Below are 26,737 nucleotides of genomic sequence, written 5' to 3'. Positions count from 1 at the left end.
AGAGCCACCCTTGCCTCAATCCCTGACTCCCTCTCAACTCTCCCCACATTCACACCATATATTTGAAGTGCTATGACGACACTAAAAACCGTCATGGCTTCCCTCAGAGAATTCTGGGAGCTGTCGTTTGTTGAGGGTGCTGTTAGGTGGCCCTCTTGTTCCCCTCACAAAGCTACAATTCCCTTCGGGGTGGTTTAACAACCAATCCCTTTTTCCAAGGGAACTCCCTGCTCTGTGAGGGCAACAGGGGTCTCCCAACAACTCTCACCCACCCTCAATTCTTTGAGCCTACAGCTCCCAGAATTCTCTGGGCCGTAACCCAGCGGGCTGAAAACTTTTCCCAAATCGACACTGCCCATCTAGAAATAATCTCCATCCTGGCGGCGTTGTCGAGAGCTTTTATCTAGTCTACCTGGAACAGTGATTTGAATGATGTCCACTTCGTCCGGTTCTATCTTGATGCGTTTTATGCCTCCCAGTTCTCCTGAAGTACCTGTCAAGGAAGATGGGAGACCGGAATGAAAAGCAAATGGGCGACGACAAATCAGCACTGACTGGTAGAAGTTATCCAGGGTTCAAGGCTGGAGTCTTTTCCGGCATGGTCCTGGAGATGCCCCAGGACTGAACCTGGGACCTTCTACACTCAGAGCAGCTGCTCTCCTGCTGAGGGACAGCCTTCCTCATGTTAACTTAGGTTATTGGTCCCTCTACCTCAGTATTGTCTACATTAGCTGCCAGTCAGAACAGGAAGCACTGGGCTAGATGGACAATGGCCTGGCATTAATTCATTTGGAAGTACACTTAGATAAAATATCCTTTATTAGGCATAGCAAACCACACATTATCAAACAGACACCATATACAAATTGTGCAAAATACGAGCTCAACATAACAAGGTTTGTCCCAGTCGGATCTTTAACTCCAGAGAGAATCAGTTTGCATAAATAATACAATACAACACTACCACATCACCGATTAAGAACCACTAAATCTCTTTATAAAGGCCCAGTCTTTCTACATGGACAGCACTCAAAAATTCAGCCACTATTAAAGTAATTTGATCATTCCTGTCCGAGAGCAGGCCCTGAAGCGTTGGTAGCATAGAAATCAGCCTATTGAGTTGTAAGGCCTCTAATAATTGTCTTCTGGCATAAATGCCAAAATCACAACAAAAGAAAATATGCTCGAAAGTATCAGGTTCTTGTTTACTGCATTTGCAGAGATGTTCTGATTCTGGGAGAGCTAAATATCTGGCAGTACATTTATCATGTGCAAGAGTTCTGGATTCAGGGTCGCTAATTGTCATGATCCCAGAATCCAGCAGTGGCCAGAATAGGGGACTCATGCAAATTAGACTCTACATTTCATTTAATGCAGAAGCAGGGAGCCTGACATAGCTGAACTGAAATTCTTTTCATCCCTAACCACTGAGCATGCTGACTGGGGCAGTGGGCAGTTAGAGTCCAATAACATTCCTGTGTTGCAGGGGGTTGGACTAGATGATCCCCAGGGTCCCTTCCAATTCTACAACAACCAAAGAGCTGCAGGTTCTGCCCTCCCCTGTGTGCCCCCAAATCTACATAGAATCGTACATAGAATCTACATAGAATCGTAGAGTTGGAAGGGACCATGAACCTAACTCTCTGCAATGAAGGAATCTTTTCCCCCAATGTGGGGCTCAAACCTATGACCCTGAAATTCAGAGTCTTATGCTTTTACTGACCGAGCTGCTGCTTGACTACTTCAAGCAGTGTGTTGAAAGGACACAATGTGGTAGTTCTGGGGTCCTAAGCCAGGGCTTGGGAATCTCTGGCCCATGGGGCTAATAAGGCCTGTTCATGCTCTGCGTTTGGTCCGTGAGGCCATTTCAGCCAAGCTACACCCACTTGATTTGCACCTAGTGTCATACAGTCAAAAGGGGCTTTGCAGGCATTTCCCCAGCAGCTGAGCAGAGCATTGTGTACAGGGTTTTTGCAAGACGACAAAATCCTCCTGCTTTCACACGGTAAGACCTAAGAATCATACTCCCTTTTCCCGTCTCTAATTAAGAGAGCAGCGGCTGTTTGCAGCTTACCTGGTTCACATTCTCCAGAAATGGGGCACTTTTCAGATCTGGCAAAGGAAAGCAATCATGGTTAAATTTCATTTATATCAAGTGCTTAATTTGGGGGGGGGGGGATACAATGTGCTGTACTACCAAACAAGTATGAACGGCCCGCAAAGAAAGAGGCAATTCCATAGATTCATTATTTTTTTTAAAATGTACAATGTTTGACCTTGTTTCGCCCTTAGGAACAAACACGGCATCATTCTGCATAATGGAGGGTCTGTATTAGAGTCGCTATATTTCAAAAAGTGAAAATCCGGACACAAAAGTTTCTTTGTGGTTGTTGTTTTTTTGGCCAAAGTTGTTACAAAATCTATTTTTTAAAAAAGGAAATTTGCCAGAATCTAGACTTCTGAAATGGGATGCCATACGTCCGGATTTTGCTGGACATTTCAGCGATTTCCACCCGGACACTGCTTCCAAATGCTGTATTCTGGCTACGTATGAAAATTCCGGACATATGGCATAATCTGTATGGAAGCAGGTGGTCTTTCAGTTATTTGGGAACGTAGTTTTTATCTTGCATTTTAATACTCTGAACAAGTCCTGAGATCTACAGATGAAGGGCGATATAAAATTTAATAACTAACTAAAATGAAACAAATAGTCAATTAGGGCTTTAAATTTCAGGGCGAGACCTAAAATTAAGCAAACTGGCAGTCAGTTGTTGTTGTTAATTAAATTTATATACCGCCCTATACCTGCAGGCGGTTCACAAGATACATTCTCAATACAAAAACACAAAATACATAACCAAAATATAAACAAAAACAGGCGAATACCCCCAAAAAAACATTAAAACAATTTTAAAAAAATAAAAACACAGTTAAAAAGCAGTTGAAAAGAATGTTAACAGTAGTCTCTGCTTGGCAGCTGCAGTGCTTTTGTAGTCTGTCAGGCCCCACCCTAGACCTGGTGGAGAGAGGCAGGAGCAGGACCCTCAGACTCTCAGCAGATTCTCCTTTCTTGCTGGGCTGTTGGATTAAACTCACAGGCTGCGATCGTATGCCCTCTTACACAGAGGAAAGCCCCATTGTGCTTAATGTTACTGACTGCTGAGCACACATGCATAGGACTGCTCTGTTACCACTGCTCATTTCACCTTCATAATTCACCCAAAGTCCACTATCATAGACAAATCAGATTACATTCTTAAATGGCACCCGGTGTTGCTCATGGTTGGACTGAGTCCCAACCCATCAGATTCCAGCGCTCCATTGATTCATAAGCTTAATATCTGTTTTGCTGCCTTCCCTGCCTCTGGCATGACTTGCTGCATCCCAGATCCTTAAGAACCAGTCTGAGATTGGCAGAATGTAAGAACGGCACGGCGGGACCAGGCCAAAGGCTCATCTGGTCCAGCATCCTGTTCTTACAGTGGCCAGACAGAGGCCACAATGCGAAGCCCAAAAGCAGGACATGAGCACAACAGCTCATGTTTCCCAGCAACATAATGTTTCCAATTGTGGAGGAAGAAAACAGCCGTTCTGGCCAGTAGCCACAGATAGCCTCATCCTCTGTGAATTTGTCAAATCCTCTTTTAAAGCCACCCAGATTAGTGGCCGTCTCTGCCTCCTGTGGCAGGGAGTTCCATAGTTTAAACAGCGTGAAGAAATAATTTCTATCGTCTGTCCTGAATCTCCCACCATACAGCTTCATTGGATGTCCCCACGTTCTAGGCAGGGAGGAAAACCATCGAAAAATCTCCTCTAAAGAATTAAATGTGGAGCAGGTACAGACATGGTGGTTTCTCAGGAATCAATTTGGGGACGCCAAATTTCCCAGACACCAGGCTTTCCCCACCTGGCACCTTCTAGATGTTGCAAGACTACAACTCCCATCATGCCTGACCACTGTTTATGCTGGCTGGGGCTGATGGGAGTTGCAATTCAACAACATCTGGAGAGCGCAAGGTTGGTTATGACTATAATATAGCAGCTGGGCCAGGAACTGGGAACCTTGGGTTTTTGAGGAAGTGCTTTGAATTCCTGCCATCAAGGAGGGGATTTAACTAGAGGACCTTGCAGGACCCTCCAACTCTATGATTTGATATGGGGTGATATGGGCTTACCTATGACTGGACTGTGAAGTTCCTGCTAGATCAAGAAACGCCATTCTGTGCGGGTCAGGAGAGATTTCCCCAGAAGGGCTGGATGGCTCTATCTTGGTTGAATCTTTGGTAAATTTACTTCCTGGTTGCAAGGAAGGAAGAAGAAACAGATATTTTCCAGGCACAGAGTTTTGAACCAATAATTACCCATGGCCAGCCACAACCTCTCCCTGTCTCTTCCCAGTAAGTCTGCCATTCATACAGATTAGTTTAATAGCTATGGGAGAGGGATATTTCGAACTGCTATGACTTTATTGAATTGTACTAATCACTTGGGTGAACGTGTTGTTGTTTGCTTTATTTATATGTTATTGTGTGTGATAGCACAGTGATTTTAATGTTTTTTTTTGTTTGTTGAAGCTTTTGTGATCATTGTGAGCTGCCTTGAGCTCAGCGTTTGTTGTTGGAAAAGCAAAATAGAAATATCAAATCAAAAATCAAAAGCTATGTGGGAAAGAGATTTGGGCAACAAATGCCCCAATATGGAGGGAAAGGGCCAAATTCTTCCCAGTGGATTTGGGAAGGTAAGCTGAACAAATGCTGAGCATATTCTGGTCACCTCCCAAAACTACCAGAAGCTGGGAATTGGCTTGGAAATGGGACATTGTGAGAATGCGGTTGGCCAGCTTAAGGCAGGTTTGGGGAAACGATGGCCCTCCAGGTGTTGCTGAGATACAATTCACATCAGCCCCAGAAAGCATGGCCAATGGCCAGGGATGGTGCAGTCATAGTTCAGAAACAACTGGAGGACCACCGTCCCCAGTCAGCAAGGCCCATAGTTATGGAGGATGGGAGCTGTAGTCCAACACCATCTGGAGGGCAAGAGGTTCCTGGACTTCGCCAGGGTCTCAGGTAGATGCTTTTCCCATCCTTACCGAGAGATGCTAGGGACTGAGTCTGGGACTGTCTGGAGATAAAGCATGCGCTCTACTCACTGAACTACCATCCATTCCCCAAAATGAAAGACTATGTCCAACATACCTGTAAAGATCCTTTCATCAAACATCCTGTAAAAGAAAAGGCAACAATTTAGGAGGAGGAGGAGGAGGAGGAGGGAAGGGAGGGGATAAAAATAATTCAAGATTTCATTTAGGATCTTCAACTAGTGGGTTGTGCTCTGGCCTTAGGGGGGGGGTCACCACAACGGCCATTTTATTGGCTTGATACAATTTACATACTGCTCTGGATTGTTTTTAGTATGCTGCTTTGGGATTTTCATGACAAAGTAAAATGTTTAAATGATCAATACAGATGGTTAAAAGCAGTTTTTTTAAAACACACACACACACACACACACACACACCCAACCAACCAACCAACCATGCAGCACTAATTAAAAACAAGAATAAGCTAAATCAGATTATTGCCACCATCTTTACCACGTTTCATTTGTTATAGCAGGGGTGAGGAACCAATATTGGTAGTGGAATTTTAAAGGAAAGCACATTAAAGTTTGGATTATCTGCACCCTTCCTTGCCACCAGCCAGTGTGGCAGAGTGGTTAGAGTGTCAGACAAGGACCTGGGAGACGCCAGGGATCAAATCTCTGTTTAGCCACAAATGATGCGACTTTGGGTCAGTCACCGCCTCTCTGCCTAAACCTACCTCACAAGGTTGCTGAGAGGATTAATTGAGGAGGGTTGTGAATAAAATAAACAAAAGTATGCAGACAATTTGGGAAAACAATGGTCTGTATCCAACTAAGTTTTCCTCAGAACAGATCCACGGGAATGAATGGGTTTAAGTTAGTAATGTTCATTAACTTCAGTGGGTGTACTTCAGAGCCGTCCCATCCATGACCGAGGGGGAGGCAGCTGCCTCAGGCGGTAGAAAAGGAAGAGGCGGCCCACCCCTGCAAGTGCCCAGACTTCTCACCTCCCCGTTGCCGCAGAAGCACCCCACTGTTGGGTGGTTTGTGATTTTAAATCTTTCACCTCCTGAATATGTTTTTATTTTTATTTTTTTTAAAACATTTTTTTATTGCTTTTTTTAAAAGTACAGAAATACAGAAAAAAGAATAAAGAGTGGTTATAAGAAAGAGAGATATAAATAACAAATTTCCATATTCTTTTTCCATCTAACCTATAGGACTTCCCCACATCCTCCGAACCCTGCGTTCTCTGTCTTATAAAGCATCAGCAATTTGTTAACTTATTTCAAAACTTATTGTAACTTCCATTTTATCATGTTCCCTATTTTCAATTTTACTGTCGCTCAATTCTTATATGTTTTATATTAAACACAATAAAGTTATTTCATTATTTTACCTCTGAATTCTTGTGTCTTAATTTTCATTCCAATAACTTACATTTGCTGAAGCTAGAATTTCCTGAAAGGTGCATTTTTTTTTTTAACATTCATACAACTTATAGTGTTTTTTCAAATAGTCCTTAAACTTTTCCCAATCCTCCTCAGTTGTTTCTTCTCCCGCGTCTCGGATTCTGCCAGTCATTTCAGCCAGTTCCATATAGTCCATCAACTGCGATTGCCATTCCTCCAGCGTGGGTAAATCTTGTGTCTTCCAGTATTTTGCAATCAGGATCCTTGCTGCTGTGGTAGCATACATAAAAAAGGTTCTGTCCTTCTTAAGCACTCTCTGGTCCATCATGCCCAGAAGGAAGGCCTCTGGTTTTTTAGGTAAGGTAAATCTCAATACCTTTTTTAGTTCATTATGGATCATTTCCCAGAAGGCCTTCACTTTCGGGCAGGTCCACCAGAGATGAAAGAATGTCCCTTCCGCCTCTCCACATTTCCAACATTTGTTGTCAGACAGATGATATATCTTGGCTAACTTGACTGGGGTCATGTACCACCGGTATACCATTTTCATAATATTTTCCTTCAAGGCAGTACATGCCGTGAATTTCAAACCGGTGTTCCATAACCTTTCCCAGTCTGCAAACATAATGTTATGCCCCACATCCTGAGCCCATTTTATCATAGCGGATTTGACTGTCTCATCCTGTGTATTCCACTTAAGCAGCAAGTTATACATTCTCGAAAGTAGTTTACTTTTTGGCTCTAACAATTCAGTCTCTAGTTTCGATTTTTCCACCTGGAATCCAACTTTTTTATCTATTTTAAATACCTCTTGAATTTGCGCATAGTGCAACCAATCTCGTACCTTAGTTTTCAATTTCTCCAAACTTAGCAACCTCCAATTGTCTCCAGTTTTTTCAATTATTTCCCAATATTTAGGCCAGTGGGCCTCCATGTTGGGTCTCTTACGTGCCTTGGCCTCCACCGGTGAGAGCCACCTCGGAGTTTTACTCTCCAATAAGTCTTTGTATTTTATCCAGACCCTCCAAATTGCTCTTCTGACAATATGGTTTTTAAACAATTTGTGCACTTTGGCCTTGTCATACCACAAATATGCATGCCACCCAAACGCATTGTCAAACCCTTCCAGATCCAGGACATCAGTGTTCTCCAATAAAATCCAATCTTTCAACCAGCAGAAGGCTGCAGATTCATAATATAGCCTCAAGTCTGGCAGGGCAAATCCCCCTCTTTCTTTCGCATCAGTTAATATTTTAAACTTTATTCGGGGCTTTTTGCCCTGCCAAACAAACTTAGAAATATCCTTCTGCCACTTTCCAAAACATTCCACCTTGTCCACGATCTGTAGGGCCTGAAACAAAAATAACATTTTCGGCAATACATTCATCTTTACAGCAGCTATTCGGCCTAACAAGGAAAGTTTCAGTCTTGACCATATATCCAAGTCTCTTTTGATTTCTGACCAGCATTTCTCATAATTATCTTTAAACAAATTCAAATTTTTGGAGGTCAAGTACACCCCTAGGTATTTTACTTTTTTAACCACATTCAACTCCGTTTCTTTGGAGAACTCATCTGTTTCTGTAGCTGTCAAATTTTTTGCTAAAACCTTGGTTTTTTGCTTATTTAACTTAAACCCCGCCACCCGACCAAAATCAGAAATTAATTCTAACACTCTTTTAGTGCTGGAGACTGGTTCCTGAAGTGTTAATACCAAGTCATCTGCAAATGCTTTCAATTTATATTGTTTCACTCCGACCTCAATTCCCTGGACCAACCGGTCCTTTCTAATCATATTTAGCAACACCTCCAGGACTGAAATAAACAATAGGGGGGATAGAGGGCACCCCTGGCGTGTCCCTTTTTCAATTTTAAACTCCTCTGTCACCACATTGTTTACTATCAATTTAGCTTTTTGTTCTGTGTAGATTGCTTCTATACCATTTTCGAACCCCCGCCCCACTCCCATCCCTTCCAAATTTTTCTTCATAAACATCCAAGAAATATTATCAAAGGCCTTCTCTGCATCAACAAAAATCAAAACCGCTCTGGTATTCAGATTTGTTTGTAGAAGTTCCAAAATGTCAATAATGTTTCTTGTGTTGTCAAACAAATGCCTACCAGGGAGAAAGCCAGCCTGGTCTTTGTGAATCACTTCATTTAGTACTTTTTTAAGTCTATTTGCCAAAATATCTGCAAAAATGTTATAATCCACATTTAGGAGTGAGATGGGGCGGTAGTTCTTAAGTTGGGTCTTTTCAGTCTCTGATTTAGGTACCAATGTGATGAAAGCTTCTTTCCACGTTTCCGGTGCCCTCCCTCCCTCCATTATCTGGTTGCAAACCTCCATCAAAGGTTGTATCAAATAGTCCTTTAAAACTTTATAATATTTGGAGGTTAAGCCGTCCGGGCCTGGGGACTTGCCAAGTTGAAGATTTTGAATGGCACTTTCAATTTCTTGCTGTGTAATATTACAGTTCAGGTTTGTTCTCATTTCCAGGGGTATTTTTTGTAATCCATTAGTTTTTAGAAATTGATCCACCTCTGAGGCTTTTTGCGGCCCTTGTGTATAAAGTTCTTTGAAGTACCTCTGGAAGCACTTTCTGATTTCCTCGGGTTTCTGAACCATTCTCCCTTCGATCTCTAGATTTGTAACCGTATTAAGCTTTTGTCTCTTTTTCAACTGCCAAGCTAGCAGTTTCCCACACTTATTCGCCGATTCGAAGGATCTTTGTTTCATTTGTTTAATTTTCCATTCCACCTCTTGATTTATCAGTTTTGAATATTGCGCCTGGAAGAATTTCACTTCTCTTAACACGTCCTTCGACTTAGGCCTAGATCTTAATTTTTTCTCACCTTCTCTTATTCTCTCCAATATCTTCTCCTTCTTTTCATTCCAGAGCCTTTTCTTAATCGTGTTTTGTTGTATTAGAAACCCTCTCATGACTGCCTTACTTGCGTCCCAGATTGTTCTTTTTTCCACAGTAGTATTCAAGTTTATCTCAAAATAGTCCTTTAGAGTTTTTTGGGCCTTCTTGACAATCTCCTGATCTCTTAGAATAGTGTCATTCATTTTCCATCTAAAGGATCCGGTTGTATTTAGTCTCAATTCCACTTTCAAAGCATTATGGTCGGGGCAGGTTTTTGGGCAGATTTCCACTTTTCTAGTCTTAGGTGCCAGTCCTCTAGTTGTCCAGATTTGGTCGATTCGTGTCCATGTCAGATGAGCTTCAGAAAAGAAAGTCCCTTCTTTCCCTAGAGGGTTCTTAACCCTCCAAATGTCTACTAAGTCCATATTGTCTGTCATTTCAAAAAAGGTTTTGGGTAGTCTGCCGTCTTTCGATATGTTAGCACTTTGTGACTTATCCATATTTACAGACACGACCCCATTCATATCACCCAGCATAATGATGTTGCTATAGTCCAAATAATCCAGCATAGTCTCATGCAGCTTCCTGAAGAATTCCGACTTTCCCTCATTTGGAGCATATATTCCTAATATCAAAATTTTTTCTCCTTGCGTCTGTATTTCAATCGCCAAAATTCGGCCATATTCATCTTTGAATAAAAATTTCGGTGACAGGCTCTCCTTTGCGTAAATCACCACTCCTCTCTTCTTAACTTTGTCTGAAGAAATAAATTCTTGGCCTAGTCTTTTGTTAATTAACCCTTTTCTATGGAGCCTTGTCACATGTGTTTCCTGTAGGCAGATAACGTCCAGTTGTTCCTTTTTCAAAATGTGAAAGACTTTCCTTCTTTTTTCCGGGGAGTTTCCGCCATTTATATTCCAACTAAGAAGCTGTAGAGACATCCTGAATCAATTGACGGGTTCTACAATGGGGTATCTAAGCTTCCTCCCGATCCCGGGGGAGGTAATGCTGGTCCTGGTCCTGGTGGTATAACTCTTGGAGATGGTCCCGGTGGTGGTGGAGGCCAAGAAGCTGCAGCTCCTTTTTGCAGGTCCTCCTCGTGGTCGTGTAGGAACTTCTGCTGGTCTTCAGGTGATTTAATCTTTATTTTCCTTCCTTTGTAAGTAAATGAAAGTCCTTGTGGAAACTCCCACCTGTAAGGAATTCCGTTGTGTCTCAACAATTTGGTCAAATCTATATAGGTAGTCCTAAGTTCCAAGAGATATTTGGGTATATCTCTGTAAATTTCGGCCCTTTTACCTTCTACCTCCAAAGATTTCTTAAAATGTAGGCCTAGTATCTTATCCCTTTCTTCTCTTGATCTCAGAGCAACCAAACAGTCTCTGGGCTTATCTTTCTTTACTGATTTTCCCAGTCTAAAGGCTGTCACAATTTTAAAGTCCTTTTCTTCCTCAATTCCCCAGAATTTGGAGAACAAAAGTGTCAAAAATCCCTCTAGATTATTTTGTTCCAATTCCGGGATAGCCCTTATCCTGAGATTACTATCTTTACTTTTCAATTCAACCAATGCCAGGTAGGCTTGTTGTTCCCCTACCTGCCTTCTCAAAGGTCTTACCTCTCCTTTAATTTCATCCACCTTTAAGTTCGCCTGTTCTGCTTTTTGGTTGGCTTCCACAGCTAATTTAAAGTTTTCTGCCGTAGCTCCTTGCAATTTCTCAATTGCCTGAGTGTGCTGCGAAACCTGTTCAGTTAATTTGCCAATAGAGGATGTAGCTTGGTCAATCTTTGATGTTTGATTGTCCACTTTTTGGTTTAAGACTGCCAATTGTTCCAAAATTTGTTTTAAAACTGTTTCAGATCCTCCAGTTGCCATGTCTTCTGCAGCAGGCTGCACTAGTTCCACCTCCTGTGCTGTCAGCACAGTTGGGACAGATGATCTGCGGTGATGAGTTAAAGTTGTTTGCAAAAGTTGCCCAGATTTTTTCTCTTTTTCTTTATCTTTAGCTTTAGCTGCTCTTGTTCTCCCTGTGCCGCTCATTCCACACCTGCCTCTGTTCAAGGTCAAATGGTCTTTTGTCCCATGGGAAAAACAAGTCCCAAATATAAATAAAAAGAACCACAAAAAGTTTCAATAAAGCTCAGTTCCCATGCAACTATATTTCCACAGTCCTATAGGGGGAGTATTTCAAAGCTTCAAAAAAGAAAGGAACTATTTTCCGCCATTGAAGTTCCTCAATTCCCCATATTGAGTTTTGTAATTCCCAAACACAAAAGGAAGGTTTCCAGAACTTCTAATCTCTTAAAATCCAGCCATAAAGTATCGATACAGGTCCATGCAACAATGTTTAATGTTAGTATCTCAGTCTATGCAACAATTTCGATCTCTGCAACAATGTCGTCAGTTTGACAGCAGTTTGACAGTTCTTTTTCTATGCACCGGCAGCCCGGTGACGGGGTTATCTCTTTCAGCCCCGTTTAGCCCAGAAATTGGAGGATAGTTCTAAAGAATAAAAGTCTATACAACCCACAGTTCTTTCCTTTTTATCTTCAAAATACAGAGTCTCTCAATGCACCCTTTCTTCCACTTTTACAATCCCTTTTTAAATACTTCAGCTCGTTTCCGAGCCCTTGCTTTGATCTAATTAGCAGAGTCGGGAGGCGGACTTCCTGTTACTCGCCTCCCACTTTCGGCCGAATTTCTTCAGTTTAGTTGAAAAATTTAGGACCCTTACTCACGGGTATGTTGCTCCAATTCCGATAATTTCAAGAAGAAAGGTCAGCGCTCATCATCATCAGCAGTGCGGCTTTGCTTCCACGAAAAGAGCGATGAACTCACAGCGCCGCTCCCCCTTTCACGTTCCGGAGCCTCTTACGAGGCTCCTTCCCCGCTTCTGGGGGGGCTCCAGGCGCCCGCCGAGTCCCACGGCCGCAGGCTCACTCTGCCTGCGGTTTTTCTTGATGGGTCTCCGCTTTGCCGCAGCGGACGACCCTTTTTCGCGGAGCCCCTCTTCACAGCGCAAAGAGGACCGCCATTGCTGTTTCGCGCCGCCTCCGGAAGTCTAAAAGCATTGAATATGTTTTTAACTCTATTGTATATTTAGTATTCTTGCACTTCACCTGGAAACGTTTCCATGATGAATGGTATATAAATATTTTAAAATAAAGGAGAAACAGCAATTTTGGGGAAAGAAGAACCTCTCACAAAGCTTGCTTTTGAGTCACGCAGAGTGAAGCCCACCTCTCGGCTCTCTGCAGTCCCCCTGCTCACGAGCCTCTCAAAACAATCACGTACCTTTTGATGACGAAGTGGATGTTGTGCCTCTCTTCCAATATCCGCTTGAGTTTGGGGACTCCGTAGGTGCAGGGCCGTTTGAATGGGATTTTGTCAGGGATGCCGATGATTTCTACCGCTTCCGGGTCGCAAGCGATTTTCCGGTACGGGACAGGGACCATGTGATCGAGCCCCAAAGCTTCAGCTGAAAGTGACAGAACATTTAACCTTTAAAGGGTAAGAACAGACAGGATACTCTTAACAGCAGACACTGTTAAACTGGGTCTGCAACTGGCATGAACCCAGTTTTGCACCCCAGTTTTCCCTGCAGGGAAAGTTTTTTGAAAGTTAAATGCTCCTTTGCCCTTTCAGTAATCCCTGGCCATGTTTCAAACATGTCGCATTGGCATAATAACAGAGAACGTTGGAATATAATGTTCTGTGCTCAGAAACTAAGGTGCCCAACAGGATCCCATGAGTTCAATAAATACTCTGAAGTGCTTTACAAATTATTGTCAACATCCATTAATTTATGGCCATCCTTTTCAGTTCAATGGCAGCCAATATGGTAAAGTGGCAAATCACATTCTCAGTGAAAATATTGGAAGTGGAAGATTGCTCAGCGGGCTCCTGAAGGCAACGCAATGCCCATGGGTAGCTTCTTGGGGACCACAGTACTAACTGCATGCATCCAAACTCATAAAGGCAGCAATTTATGTAGTATCAGTTCAAAGATGGGCAGGTTCCTAGCAGGACACTGACATAAGGCAGCCTTCCCAAACTTGGTGCCCTCTGTCAGTGTTTCTCAAACTTGCTTCCCCAACTGTTGTTGGGACTACATATCCCATCATCCCTGCCCACTGGTCCTGCTAGCTAGGGATGATGGAAGGTGGAGTCCAACAGCAGCTGGAGCCACAAGTTTGAGAAGCACCAGTCACCCATTGGGGACTCCAACTCCCACCAGTCTCAGCCAACTTACCCAATGGCAAGGGATGATGGGAGTTGTAGTTCAAAGGGCACCTAGAAGGCACCAGGCCGAAAAAATTATGTATTTAATTTATTCCATAAAATTTATATACCAGTTGGTTTTTTTTAGGTTTTTTAGAAAAACGCTTCAAATATAGAAGACGGCTTTCTGTGGCTGTTGCCCCATTGGTTTTGACTCCATGAAGGCCTTCCACTGAGGAGGCCAGAAGACCCCATTCAGGGCAACTGCACATTTACCGTGGTACCTCGGGTTACATACGCTTCAGGTTACAGACTCCGCTAACCCAGAAATAGTGCTTCAGGTTAAGAACTTTGCTTCAGGATGAGAACAGAAATTGTGCTCCGGCGGCACGGAAGCAGCAGGAGGCCCCATTAGCTAAAGTGGTGCATCAGGTTAAGAACGGACCTCCGGAACGAATTAAGTACTTAACCCGAGGTACCACTGTACTGACTTGATACAAACGAGTTAAAAAAAAAACCCCAGAAACATTTGCATTAATTAGAAGCTGTGGGCCTGGAAAATGCCATGCCAAGAAAGCAATTAAGTGAAGGGACACATAGCATATGGTGCCTGATGCTGCGTCAGAGAATAATAAAAAGAAAAGGGGGGAAAACACCAGAAAGTCAGGAAAAAAAGTCCAGAAAATCTCTCCATAATGATATGCGCGCCATAAGCAGCGCAGATGAAAAACAGGCACTTCACATCCACTCACCATATCTGCTGTTGAACAGAATTTGCACACATTCCCTCAGGGTGTTGATATCCTCGGTTTCTTTTATAAAACTGTCCCATTTATCTAGCAAAAACAAAACAAGAAGTTTCCATATGGCATCTCCGGCACAGAGGCTCCCCATCCCTCTCACTCTGCCCTCGGGAACAAGGCTTGTGGTTCCTCTCTACTCTAAGAGCAAGCCTGAGCTTGAGGCTCCAATTGCGTCAGCTGCACTGGGTTCAAATCCTGGGCGCTGGACAGTTCCCTTAGGCAAACCCTGCAGCTGGCAAATGGAAACAGTAACTGTAAACCACCCAACGTAACAACGAGAGGAGCAACCGGCTGCTGGATCAGGGCAAAGGCCTATCTAGCCCAGCAGCCTGATTCCCAACCAGACACCTCTTCTGGGAAGGGAATAACCAGAGCATGGATACAACTACCCTCTCCCCAGCAACTGGCTTCCAACCTCCATTCATTTATTTACTTAAGACCATTTCTATTACGGCTTTATCCGTAAATAAATCTCCCTCAGCAGCATGCAGAAAACCAAACGAACAACCGATGTTACAGAAATACACGACAAAGCCAGTCATTTTTATTTATTGTATATTATTGCTTAACATCCTGCCTTCCCTCCAAGAAGTTCAAGGTGGCATATGTGGTTCTTCTCCATTTTTCTCCTCAAAACAACCCTGTGAGGTAGGTTAGGCGGAGAGTTTGTGACTGGCCCAAAATCACCCAGTGAATCCAATGGTTGAGTGGGTCAGAAATTCTGTGCAAGTAAGCCACAGGCTGTATAAGTACACATCTAATAATTGCTTTTATTCCTTCATGATGGATACCACGTACAACCTGCAGCTGAACATCATAGAATCACAGAACTGTAGAGTTAAAAGGGACCCCGAGAGTCATCTACAATGTAGGAATCCTCCGTAATGTAGGAATCTTTTGTCCAAGGTAAGGCTCAAACCCATAACCCTGAGATTAAGAGTCTTAAAGGTAAAGTAAAGGGAACCCTGACCATTAGGTCCAGTCATGGCCGACTCTGGGGTTGCGGTGCTCATCTCGCTTTATTGGCCAAGGGAGCCAGCGTACAGCTTCCGGGTCATGTGGCCAACATGACTAAACTGCTTCTGGCGAACCAGAGCAGCGCATGGAAACGCCATTTACCTTCCCACAGGAGTGGTACCTATTTATTTACTTGCACTTTGAAGTGCTTTTGAACTGCTAGCTTGGCAGGAGCAGGGACCGATCAACGGAAGCTCACCCCGTTACGGGGATTTGAACCGCCGACCTTCTGATCAGCAAGTCCTAGGCTCTGTGGTTTAACCCACAGTGCCACCCGCGTCCCTGATTAAGAGTCTTATGCTCTACCAACTGAGCTAGGTCGGGAAGGCCCACTCATATGTTTTAGGACTTGGCAACTGCTGTCTGCTGGCTGATGGAAGATGTGACGGCAATTCACCACAATGGGCTCATACAGGGAGCAATTACTGCAGCTCCCTTCTGATGCACAGGAATATTCTGAAGTCAGATGGCTGGTGTTCACACATCCCCACCCATAAACAAACTGTGACTAACTCTGTAAGTTCTAAAAATATTCTAAGACAATTTTCATGTTAATAGCAGCATCCAAAATTCACATGGCGATAAACTGATGGGTCAAGTAAATTTGGGACTCATGGGCTGCTATATCAAAAAGGTTGGAAACCATTAGTTAAGACAACACTCAGAACAGAGGGACCACCGTGTTCTGACTCAGGATAAAGTAGTCTCTAATGCTAGGGAGGGAATTTGCAGAGGAAGGACCACATGAGCCCCAGGCTCGCTCATGCGCCGCTAAACTATGGTTTGGTGCTGCATGCAAAGCGGTTGATGCTCTCAATTCGTTCCTACGAAAGACCCCTGCCAAACATCCAAAATGAATATTTCATATCGGAAGGATTATCCAAGCGCCTAGGTAATTATTGACACATCTACTTCAAACATTGAGTTCATGACCAGACTTAGAAGAGCGGAAGAAACAAACAATGTATGCGGGTCTAAAAATGGGAGAGTTTGTTATGCCTGGTAAAATATAAAAATAAAAAAGCTAGTGCCGCCAGCCGTTGTTTTTTAGTCCTCTTCACATCCACACTGACGCAGAGATGCAGGTGCGAAACATGACATGGACACCCTATCATCTGCATATCTGGCTGCGGTGCATGAACTGCGGCGCCGTTGCGCTGCCCTCCCAGTTGCGGTAGTGCTGCCGCTCAGCAGGACTGGGGCAGGGCGCAGTGAAAGGAAAGAACTAGGGTGCCAGTGGCATTACAAACATGTGTGGGTCTGCAGTTGCTATTGCTCTGCCCCGTCTGCCAAGGCTGCGATTGAGATGGTCCCACTTCATGAAGGGAACGTGATGGGTGGGGTTGGGTGAGGTTTAAAGGGGGAGTGGGTTGGCAAGGGGGGGGGATTTGGCAGGGAGCGGAGTGGTCCAGCTTGGCAAGCAACGTGAGCAGAGGTGGCATCCCTTCCTAAGAAACAAAATTCCAAGAACAATAAACTTAATAATGTCCCAGGCCTGAAATCTGCCATTCTGATTGTTCTGGAATAGGTTTCGCTTCTACCAATAATCTGGGCCTGCCCAAACGCCGTACCTTTGTTGCTCTATGGTTCCTAAGCAAGGGGGGGCCCGGTGATTTAAAACCCACACGACGACACTCCTAAACCCCTTCTCCGTTTCGCAAGCACCAGCAAGCGTACCTGATTTGTCGTGTACTATGGAGAACAGAATGCGTTTGGAGGAGTGTACGTTCTGGATGAGCGGACCGCCGGGGAGAGCAGATTTCTGTCCTGGACATAGGAAAGAACGAAATAAATGAATGAATGAATGAATGAATGAATGAGAAAGATGAGATTTTGTTGGGGGGGGGGGGAATCCAAAATGGCAAGGACAAATGGAAAGGTGACGGTCTCAAACAAGGCTGGACTCCATCCCTCCTAACCTGATATGCAAGTTTCAGCTAAGGCTTTTCCAGCTCAGAGTCAGGCCTGTGTGCCAGCATGCAGCATCCTCTGGCAGCTGCCAGGGAATCTGTGCCCCCCCTTCTTTAACAAGTATTGGGTGGCTCGACCTGGAAGGCAGTATTTCACATCCAATTTGAACGGAGCCGTGGGATCCTTGCCTATTAGCAACCACCGTCACATGGGGAGATCTCAGCGTTTGCACAAGGGGTCGTGTGACCCCCTCCCCAAAGCATGGGAATCTGCCTTCCTGCTGCTAGGAGAAACTGGAGCTTACTCCAGACCACCTCCCCATTTCAGCTTCCCGTTTGGAAAGGGCCGCAGCTCCCTGTCTGAAACCCTGGAGAGCTGCTGCCAGTCAGTGTAGGCAATGTTCAGCTAAATGGACCCACGGTCTGGCTCAGCATATGGCAGCTTCCTATGTTGCAATACTTGGCTGCAAACCCCGAAGGGAGCTTTCCTAGGGGTTCTCTGAATGGAGCTCAATCTAGAATCATAGATCTGTAGAGTTGGAAGGGATCACAAGAGTCACCTAGTCCAACCCCCTGCAATCCAGGAACCTTGCGCCCAACGTGAGGCTCACACCTCATGCGATTAAAAGTCCCATGCTCTGCCAACTCAGCTGTGGCTCCTGTGCCTTTTGCAGGCATCGTGGGGGACACAGCTGCAGTTGCGATGCTACAAAAGCCACCAGGACAGGATTCCTGGTTCCCCCACCCAGTTTTAGTCCCGATCCAAGGCATTTCAGGGCCTCTCTGTGGGCTTTTAACCAGCCACGCCTTGGACAGCAAACATTAAGGCCATTACCACAGCAGTCACCGAACTCCTGTGGCGAGGGCACCTTCGCTTCTCCTGACAGCCGGGGCCTCAGCATCTCGCTGGCTGTGCTCATCCCGTGCCGTCCGGAAGGACCCTCCTGCTTTATCTCCATGGCGATCTGCGCGGGGAGCGACACCCCGTACAGGAAGCTGTTCGTAGTGACCGCAGGAAGAGCCTCTGAGTTGGCCGGCTTAGCGTGCCGGTGGTTCAGCCCTGGCTCTCGATTCCCCTTTGACATTTGGATGGGGCCGCTCGCCTCAACAGGAGGGTTGGGGTCCCAGGCGGAGTCCTCAGGAGGTCTGAGAAAAGGAGAGGAAACTGCAGCTAAATTGAAATTGAAATACTTTATTGTCACTTGTACAACTTGTGTACAGTGAGATTACAATAGCACCCCCCCCCACTCATCTCTCTTATTCTCACTTCCCCGCATTCCCAGGTCCTAGTCCGACACTCTAACCACTATACCACATTGGCTTCCTAGAGTACAGTTGTACCTTGGATCTCAAACGCCTTGGCTCCCCAAAAAATTTGCTCCTGAACAACGCTCCTGCAGCCAATTGGAAGCTGCACCTTGGTTTTCAAACTGTTTCAGGAGTCAAACAGACTCCCAGAACGGAATAAGTTCAAGAACGTATGACTGTACTTCTGTTCCATAAATTAAGTAGGTAAATAAATATGGGGAAAGCAAAATGTCACATCGAGAAGGATCTGAAATATTGAAGCTTGCATTTGTTTTATTCTGCATTATTTTATTGGATGTTTTAATGTGTTGTAAACCACATTGAGATTTAATTCCCTTTAAAGTATAAAGCGGTATAGAAATGAAATAAATAATAATAAATGCCATTGCAAAAAAAAAGGCATCTAGACATTCCATGGTGCCTAGGTTTAAGGTGGCTTTTGGTGATTAGCTTATATTCCTGAGTTTCTAACACTGACTACCTACATGCAATTTCTGCTCACTTATGCCTACCAGGCTAGCGCTTAAATGCAAGGTTGCGACAAACCACAGTTTAGTGTGGCGTCCAAACACAGCCATGGGAAGACAGCCCCTTTTATCCTTACGCAAAGTGTCTGCAGATCGGCTCTTGAGGCCTGAAAGTATTAGCTGAGCACGAGGGGGGACCCCCTTACCTTTTGAGCCTGAAACACATGCTGTGGCTGTGCTCCAAGATGGCCATCAGCGATTTCACATCGTACTCGGCGGGCCTCCTGAAGGTGAGCCCGTCGGGCAGCCCAGCAACCATCAGAGAGCCAGGCTCTTTCAAGAACTTCTCGTAGGGGAGTTGCACCACACTGCTCTTCCCTAAGGCCTCGCCTGGGGCAAAGAGGAAGAATCACAAACACAGATCAAAACAGAGTTCAGATTTTAGCTGAGCCACGAGGTCCTCCTGAGCCTCATCTCTTTGCCACACCGTTACCAAGAAATGCAAACACTGCTTGGTTGGAGAATTGCATTGCGGAATATGGAAAAGTTTTGGTGTTGTTGGATTACAGCACCTTTCGGCTCCTCTGGAGTAAGCTGACCACCAGCTTGCCTTGACCTTTCCTGCTTCGCAGCCCTCGCCTTTGGCCCCCCTGGTGACCCACCAGATCACCCTGCCAAGCCCCACCTCCCTCAACCCCTCCTCCCCTGCCCTGACACGCTAGGAGAGAAGACACCCATAGATAACATGACCTAGACACCCTGCAGCAGAAGGCAGCAGCGACTGAGCCCAAACCGAGCTGTATCCCAAGCTCTTTCTTACTGTAAAGCACGTCAAAGACTTCTTCCACCATCTTCCTGAGAAGGTAAACATCCGATCCCTGATCCGGGGAGATCCGGGGAATGGTCCGGCCAAAGTCCTTGGGCTTCTTCTGGCCATCCAGATCCTGCTCTTTCCTCTGTTGGACTCCTGCCAACAGGAAGAGGGAGAGGTGGAAGTGCAGGAATCGGGCGCAAGGACTCACCACCGCATCTCAGACCAAATGTGGTCCCTGCCTAAGGCCCTGCCCCTTCTTCCAAAGCCCCGCCCCTCAAGGACTCTGCTCCATAACCTGGAGAACATCAGGGATTGAACTGCTGAGCCACAGTCTATGAAGGAGCTGTCAAGCGTTGCCCAGGTCAACCACCGGGCAGGGAAGCACAGGAGGCATGGAATGCAATTAGTTTTTCATTAACAGAAAACGACAACACAGTAGAGTCCTTCAGTTGGTCTGAGATGTTGCTGAAACTGACCAGTAGCCCCAAACTTTCCCCTCTAGCCTCTCTCTCTGAGTCCCTCGCAAGCACATACAGTGGTACCTCGGGTTAAGAACTTAATTCGTTCCGCAGGTCTGTACTTAACCTGAAACTGTTCTCAACCTGAAGCACCACTTTAGCTAATGGGGCCTCCTGCTGCGGCTGCGCACCAGAGCACGATTTCTGTTCTCATCCTGAAGCAAAGTTCTTAACCTGAAGCACTATTTCTGGGTTAGCGGAGTCTGTAACCTGAAGCGTATGTAATCTGAAGTGTATGTAACCCGAGGTACCACTGTAAAGGCTGTGTCAAGGGAGAAGGCTCCTCCTCTGGTCTGTCTGGCCCATTGTTCAGCAAGATCTGGGATCTAAATTGTCATCTTCTATCTCGTCCCTGGGGGGCTCTTGGGCGGGGGGCTCCCACCACCATAGCTGTCAACGTTTCCCATTTTTTAAGGGAAATTCCCTTATTCTGAATAGGATTCCTCGCAAGAAAAGGGAAAAGTTGACAGCTATGCCCACCCCTCTTCCTCATCCAGCGAGCCCCTGACCCAGTCCCTTCCCTAAGGAAAGGGCAGAGAAATATGGACGAAAAGCAAAAGGGAAGATCAGGCAGAGATATTTAAAGGAAATATTTTCTTAAATTTTATTTCTTAAACCCATGGTTTAAGAATCAAACTGCTCCTCAAATTCCAGCCCCTTTGCTCCATTTCTGGCCGTGTGAAACACATACCAGGAGCGAAGCAAAAGGCCACAGTCTTTGCTAATGCTGAAAGCTCAGAAATGGATTAGACTCCGGGCGAAATTCGCAGCTGGTGCAGACTCGGCACATAATCCAAGCCAGCGTTGACCTTGACAGCCTAGCAAGGCTAATATTTGCCGGAGAATGAACTGTTCTTGAGCAGTCCCACTGAGGGGATTAAGCATAAACTCTCTGCCAGCATGGAGCACGCAGGCCCCTGCCTGGTTTTCCTAGCACATCAGAAACCTCGGGATTATAACTAAGCAAACATGTGTTTTTTGTTTACAAGGCTTTAAGCCACTTTGTCCCGCAGAAAAAGCCCAACTCGGAAGCGCTTGCCTACATGACTGCTCTCTGAGCACCCTGCAAATCAAACCCATGCAGAGCGCAGTCAGGAAAATGTGAGGCTCTTAATCTCAGGGTTGTGGGTTTGAGCCTCACTTTGGGCAAAAGATTCCTGCATTGTAGGGGGTTGGACTAGATGACCCTCGGGGTCCCCTCTAACTCTTACAATGCCAGGATTCTGTAATTCCATCACAACTGAGTGGAGGCTCAGTCATACACAGCGGAGGCCATTGGGGCAAATCATAGCATTGCCCCATGAAGGGGGATTGGAAGCATAGATAGATAGATAGATAGATAGATAGATAGATAGATAGATAGATAGACAGACAGACAGACAGACAGACAGATAGATATAGTAAAATTCACAAAAATATAAAATCATACAAAGTCATCCAAATACACTGGTAATCCAAACACATACCATATATAAAAGACTAGATAACCACCATTGAATAAATCGGGCAACTTTGGATTTAGCTTTAAAGATCTCAGTTAAGTACCCCGAAACAATCTTGGTAGTTTTGGGAGTATCATCCCTCAACAAATATTGGATTACAGACACTTTGCAAATCGATATTTTTCGCTGTAAGGGAGTCAACTAGGAGATCTGTGCGACGGGTGTCAAGAAGAGGGCAATCCAGAATTACGTGATGTATTGTATGTGGTGTTTTCTTATTACAGGAACAGAATCTGTTCTGGAAGGGGATTTTCTGAAACTTCCAAACAATACAGACGAGGGGGGGGGGAATGCATTTAAGAAGAGCTAGCATAAAAGCTCTTTCATTCTCCAGGATATTCCCAGCCCTACCTGGAGATGCTGAGAATTGCAACCTGCATGAAAAGCTGATGTTCTAAGACTGAACGACAGCTGAAACACACTCAGTTTCCACTAACAGGCTTCTTGGGGGAGTCTGGCCAGCCACTGTGAGAACAGGGTGCTGGACTGGATGGTCCACTGGCCGGATCCAGCAGGGACCCTTTGTACGTTTATATGCCATAGTAGGAACAAATGTGTCCTGAAAGCTTCGCATCTGCCTGCCCCTCTTCTACTACTACAACAACTTATTATTTATACCCCGCCCATCTGGGTGGCTTCCAACTGAATATTAAAAGCACAATACAGCATTAAACATTAAAAACTTCCCTAAACAGGGCTGCCTTCAGATGTCTTTTAAAAGTAAGATAGTTGCTTATTACCTTGACATCTGACAGGAGGGCATTCCACAGGGCCGGTGCCACTACGGAGAAGGCCCTCTGCCTGGTTCCCTGTAACCTCACTTCTTGCAGGGAGGGAACCACCAGAAGGCCCTCAGAGCTGGACCTCAGTGTCTGGGCTGACCGATGGGGGTGGAGACGCTCCTTTAGGTATACTGGGCCGAGGCCGTTTAGGACTTTAAAGGTCAGCACCAACACTTTGAATTGTGCTCGGAAACGTACTGGGAGCCAATGGAGGTCTTTCAGGACTGGTGTTATGTGGTCTCGGCAGCCACTCCGTCTCACCAGTCTAGATGCCACATTGTGGATTAATTTCAGTTTCTGAGTCACCTTCAAAGGCAGCCCCATGTAAAGCGCATTGCAGTAGTCCAAGCTGGAGATAACCAGAGCATGCACCACTCTGGTGAGACAGTCCGCGAGCAGGTAGGGTCTCAGCCTGCGTACCAGATGGAGCTGGTAGACAGCTGCCCTGGACACAGAATTGACCTGCACCTCCATGGACAGCTGTGAGTCCAAAATGACTCCCAGGCTGCGCATCTGATCCTTCAGGGGCACAGTTACCCCATTCAGGACCAGGGGAGTCATCTACACCAGCCCGCTCCCTGTCCCCCAAGAACAGTACGTCTGTCTTGTTAGGATTCAACCTCAATCCTCAATTCTACAAGATTGGGGCAGACCCAAGACTAAGGAAATATGGCTCTGCTACCATCCTATCCAGTTCTACCCAAGCCTAAGGTGTGCAGGCAGCAGGATCTGACCTCGCCCTATCCTTGCCAGACACAGGACAACCCAATACTTACTGCAGAACTTCTTGAAATCCGCTTGGACCTCCTTCCTCGTGTTCATGAAGATCCTCCCTTTTTCCGTCCCGACGACAAAGGTGTTTTCATCGTGGACCGCGATGCAGGCAACCTCAGCGTTGAGTTTAGAAAGTGCTGAACACTGGGAAAGAAAGAAGAGAGAACCAGGGTGGTTTGAATGTAATCATGATTTAGTCTACATGTTTCTGTCTTGTCCTTCTGACACAAGTCAAAACAAAAAAAATTCCTTCCAGTAGCACCTTAAAGACCAACTAAGTCAGTTCTTGGTATGAGCTTTCGTGTGCATGCACACTTCTTCAGATACCTTTTTTTTTTTTTTTTGACTATGGCAGACCAACACGGCTACCTATCTGTTCTGACACAAGGGCAGCTTAGCAATGGGAGTGTAATAAAACAGCATGTGAGAATATTTTAAGAGATTGCCATACCAGTACCAGGAAATCTTCTTCTAGACTGCTGCAAAAGCATTCTACGCAGGAGATTTACTGGTTGCAGGTATGACCTAACACCAATTCTGGCCTGAGTGCAGCTGCCAATTAGACTCTGGAAGTAGCGGTTGGTGCAGAATGCTGCAGCACGATTGCTGACGGGAGCGAGGTCCTGTCAGCATATAACTCTGCTGCACAGAGACCCACACAGTTTCCCAATTTGCTAGCAAGTCAAGTTCAAAGTGTTACTATCAGTATACAAAATGCTGAGCCACTTGGAACCAGTTTGCCTGCAAGATCACCTTACCCAATACAGATCCACTTGACTGCTTCAATCTGCAGAACCGGCACTGTTACAAATGCCCCACAATACCCATTCTGCATTTGCAAGAACTCCATCTTTTAGTGTGGCACCACCTACACTATGGAACTCCCTGCCTCTTGAAGGCAGGTGCCTTCACTGTACTCTTTTCAGCGCCCACGAAAAGCATTTTCTCCTAGGCAAGTCTGCCCAGATATGTAGACTGTTGATGGACCATTGATGCATGCTTCAATCTGTTTTTAGTCTATTGCTGGCTTTTATTTTTTGAATGTTTTCAACCGTTGTTAATTGTTTTCATCAATAATTTCATTGTTTTATCTTATTTGTAAACCACTTTGAGTTTGTTTGGGGTTTTTTTTTACAACCAAATGGCGTATAAATTTTAAGCATGTAAGGTAAAGGTAAAGGTACCCCTGCCCGTATGGGCCAGTCTTGACAGACTCTGGGGTTGTGCGCCCATCTCACTCAAGAGGCCGGGGGCCAGCGCTGTCCGGAGACACTTCCGGGTCATGTGGCCAGCGTGACATCGCTGCTCTGGCGAGCCAGAGCCGCACACGGAAACGCCGTTTACCTTCCCGCTAGTAAGCGGTCCCTATTTATCTACTTGCACCCAGGGGTGCTTTCGAACTGCTAGGTTGGCAGGCGCTGGGACCGAATGACGGGAGCGCACCCCGCCGCAGGGATTCGAACCGCCGACCTTTCGATCGGCAAGCCCTAGGCGCTGAGGCTTTTACCCACAGCGACACCTGCATCCTTTAAGCATGTACACACACATGCTTAAGCATGTACACACACATAATTTTTTTATGTGCATTACTAAGCACAACAGAAGAGGTCTCTGCCCCACGTGACTTACAAACCTACGAATCCATCACAGAATTCTCACGCAGCTACAGTTTCAGGGGTGAGAACAGTGTATGGGGAATCCATTTCAGCTGAATTGGTTTCAAGCATGTGTAGTCTAAATGTGTCCCCCTGAACAGGGCTTTTATTTAAAGAGCTTCTCTTTTTATTTATAGCATTTTGAAAATATGTGTCTGTGAATACACACACACACACACACACACACACACACACACACACACAAACTGTTCCCTGTCTGATCTCTTTCCTAGTTAAAATAAGATCACTTTTGATGCAGAGATGTAGCCAGGCACACACATCTTGTATAAGGAAAAAAATAAACTTATGTAAGATTAATCGATTAATCATGGGATTCATTTTTTTAAGCCATCAAAAAGCAGAGAGGGGGAGAAGACTTACTTCTTCTTCTTTTTTTGCAGAAATTCATGCAAATTATTTTCTTTTGTCACAGAGATAAAAGCCATCACTGTCTTGTTGTGGAAAACCTCACACAAGAGTTTGCAACACACAAGGGACGATCAAACAGCAGATTCCAGCATAAAGGTTAATAGAAACCTCAATATGTGTTCTTAAAGATTCTGACTTCAAAACCCTTCTGCCTGTGGATGCGAGGGAGCGGTTTTCACTTCAGAGCCCAAATCCCTGAAGCTGTTTGTCCGTAATATCAGCATAAGGCAACAGGAGTGCAGTGTCCACTCTCTGACATGTTCCCTCATAGTCTTCTTTCCTGTCCCTAGGAAACATTCCAGGACTGATCCTTCCCCCTCAGTCACATCACAGCTGCTCAGTAAATAGTGGGCAAGAGGAAATGGGCATTTTTTTTAAAAAAAAATTTAATTAGTCATGAAAAAGAATAAAAGAAAAAATAAACAATTTTACAACTCTTAAACTATCTTATACATAAGTATATGTTAAAGGTAAAGGTAAAGGGACCCCTGACCATTAGGTCCAGTTGTGGCCGACTCTGGGGTTGCGGCGCTCATCTCACTTTATTGGTTGAGGGAGATGGCGTACAGCTTCTGGGTCATGTGGCCAGCATGACTAAGCCGCTTCTGGCGAACCAGAGCAGCGCACGGAAACGGCGTTTACCTTCCCGCTGGAGTGGTACCTATTTATCTACTTGCACTTTGACGTGCTTTCAAACTGCTAGGTTGGCAGGAGCAGTGACCGAGCAACGGGAGCTCACCCCATAGTGGGGATTTGAACCGCCGACCTTCTGATCGGCAAGTCCTAGGCTCTGTGGTTTAACCCACAGTGCCACCCGCATCTAAGTATATGTTAACCAAACTTAAAAATGAAAATATACAGAAAAAGTGAAATAATAAAAAAGAAATGAACATAAGGGTACACTTGTGTGACTTCCCTCTATCTCAATTCAACTTACTTTATGTATTATAATCTTATTATCATTGTGCAACAAAATGGGCATGTTTTGTGTCATAATAACTTAATACGAGCCTGTTGGGTCAGGACAATGGCCCATCTAGTCCAGCAACCTCTTCTCACTGCGGCCAACCAGATGCCTGAGGGAAACCCAAAATCAGGATTCGAACACAAGAGCCCTCTCCCCGCCTGCAGTTTCCATCAACTGGTATTCAGAAGCATCGCTGCCTCTGTCC

The 26,737-nt window shown here is 45.1% G+C and overlaps 1 protein-coding gene across 7 annotated transcripts in view; it reads right to left on the bottom strand.

Annotated features, from left to right (window-relative positions):
• Window positions 1–26,737, bottom strand: part of GTF2IRD1 (GTF2I repeat domain containing 1) — a 94,027-nt gene that overhangs the window by 21,861 nt on the left and 45,429 nt on the right. For all 7 annotated transcript variants that reach the window (XM_083714432.1, XM_083714430.1, XM_083714433.1 and 4 more), the window contains 11 exons: window positions 23,484–23,625; window positions 19,912–20,058; window positions 19,298–19,481; window positions 18,152–18,462; window positions 17,084–17,173; window positions 14,339–14,422; window positions 12,660–12,843; window positions 5,199–5,224; window positions 4,179–4,299; window positions 2,075–2,112; window positions 413–493 (listed from right to left, as the gene is read on the bottom strand). In XM_083714432.1, coding sequence (XP_083570558.1) covers window positions 413–493; window positions 2,075–2,112; window positions 4,179–4,299; window positions 5,199–5,224; window positions 12,660–12,843; window positions 14,339–14,422; window positions 17,084–17,173; window positions 18,152–18,462; window positions 19,298–19,481; window positions 19,912–20,058; window positions 23,484–23,625 — 1,408 coding nt within the window. The remainder of the gene's footprint in view (window positions 1–412; window positions 494–2,074; window positions 2,113–4,178; window positions 4,300–5,198; window positions 5,225–12,659; window positions 12,844–14,338; window positions 14,423–17,083; window positions 17,174–18,151; window positions 18,463–19,297; window positions 19,482–19,911; window positions 20,059–23,483; window positions 23,626–26,737) is intronic.

Source organism: Podarcis gaigeae, assembly GCF_964106915.1.
Source record: "Podarcis gaigeae genome assembly, chromosome: 15".
Classification (NCBI taxonomy): domain Eukaryota; kingdom Metazoa; phylum Chordata; class Lepidosauria; order Squamata; family Lacertidae; genus Podarcis; species Podarcis gaigeae.
This window is presented reverse-complemented; position numbering and strand designations above follow the sequence as displayed.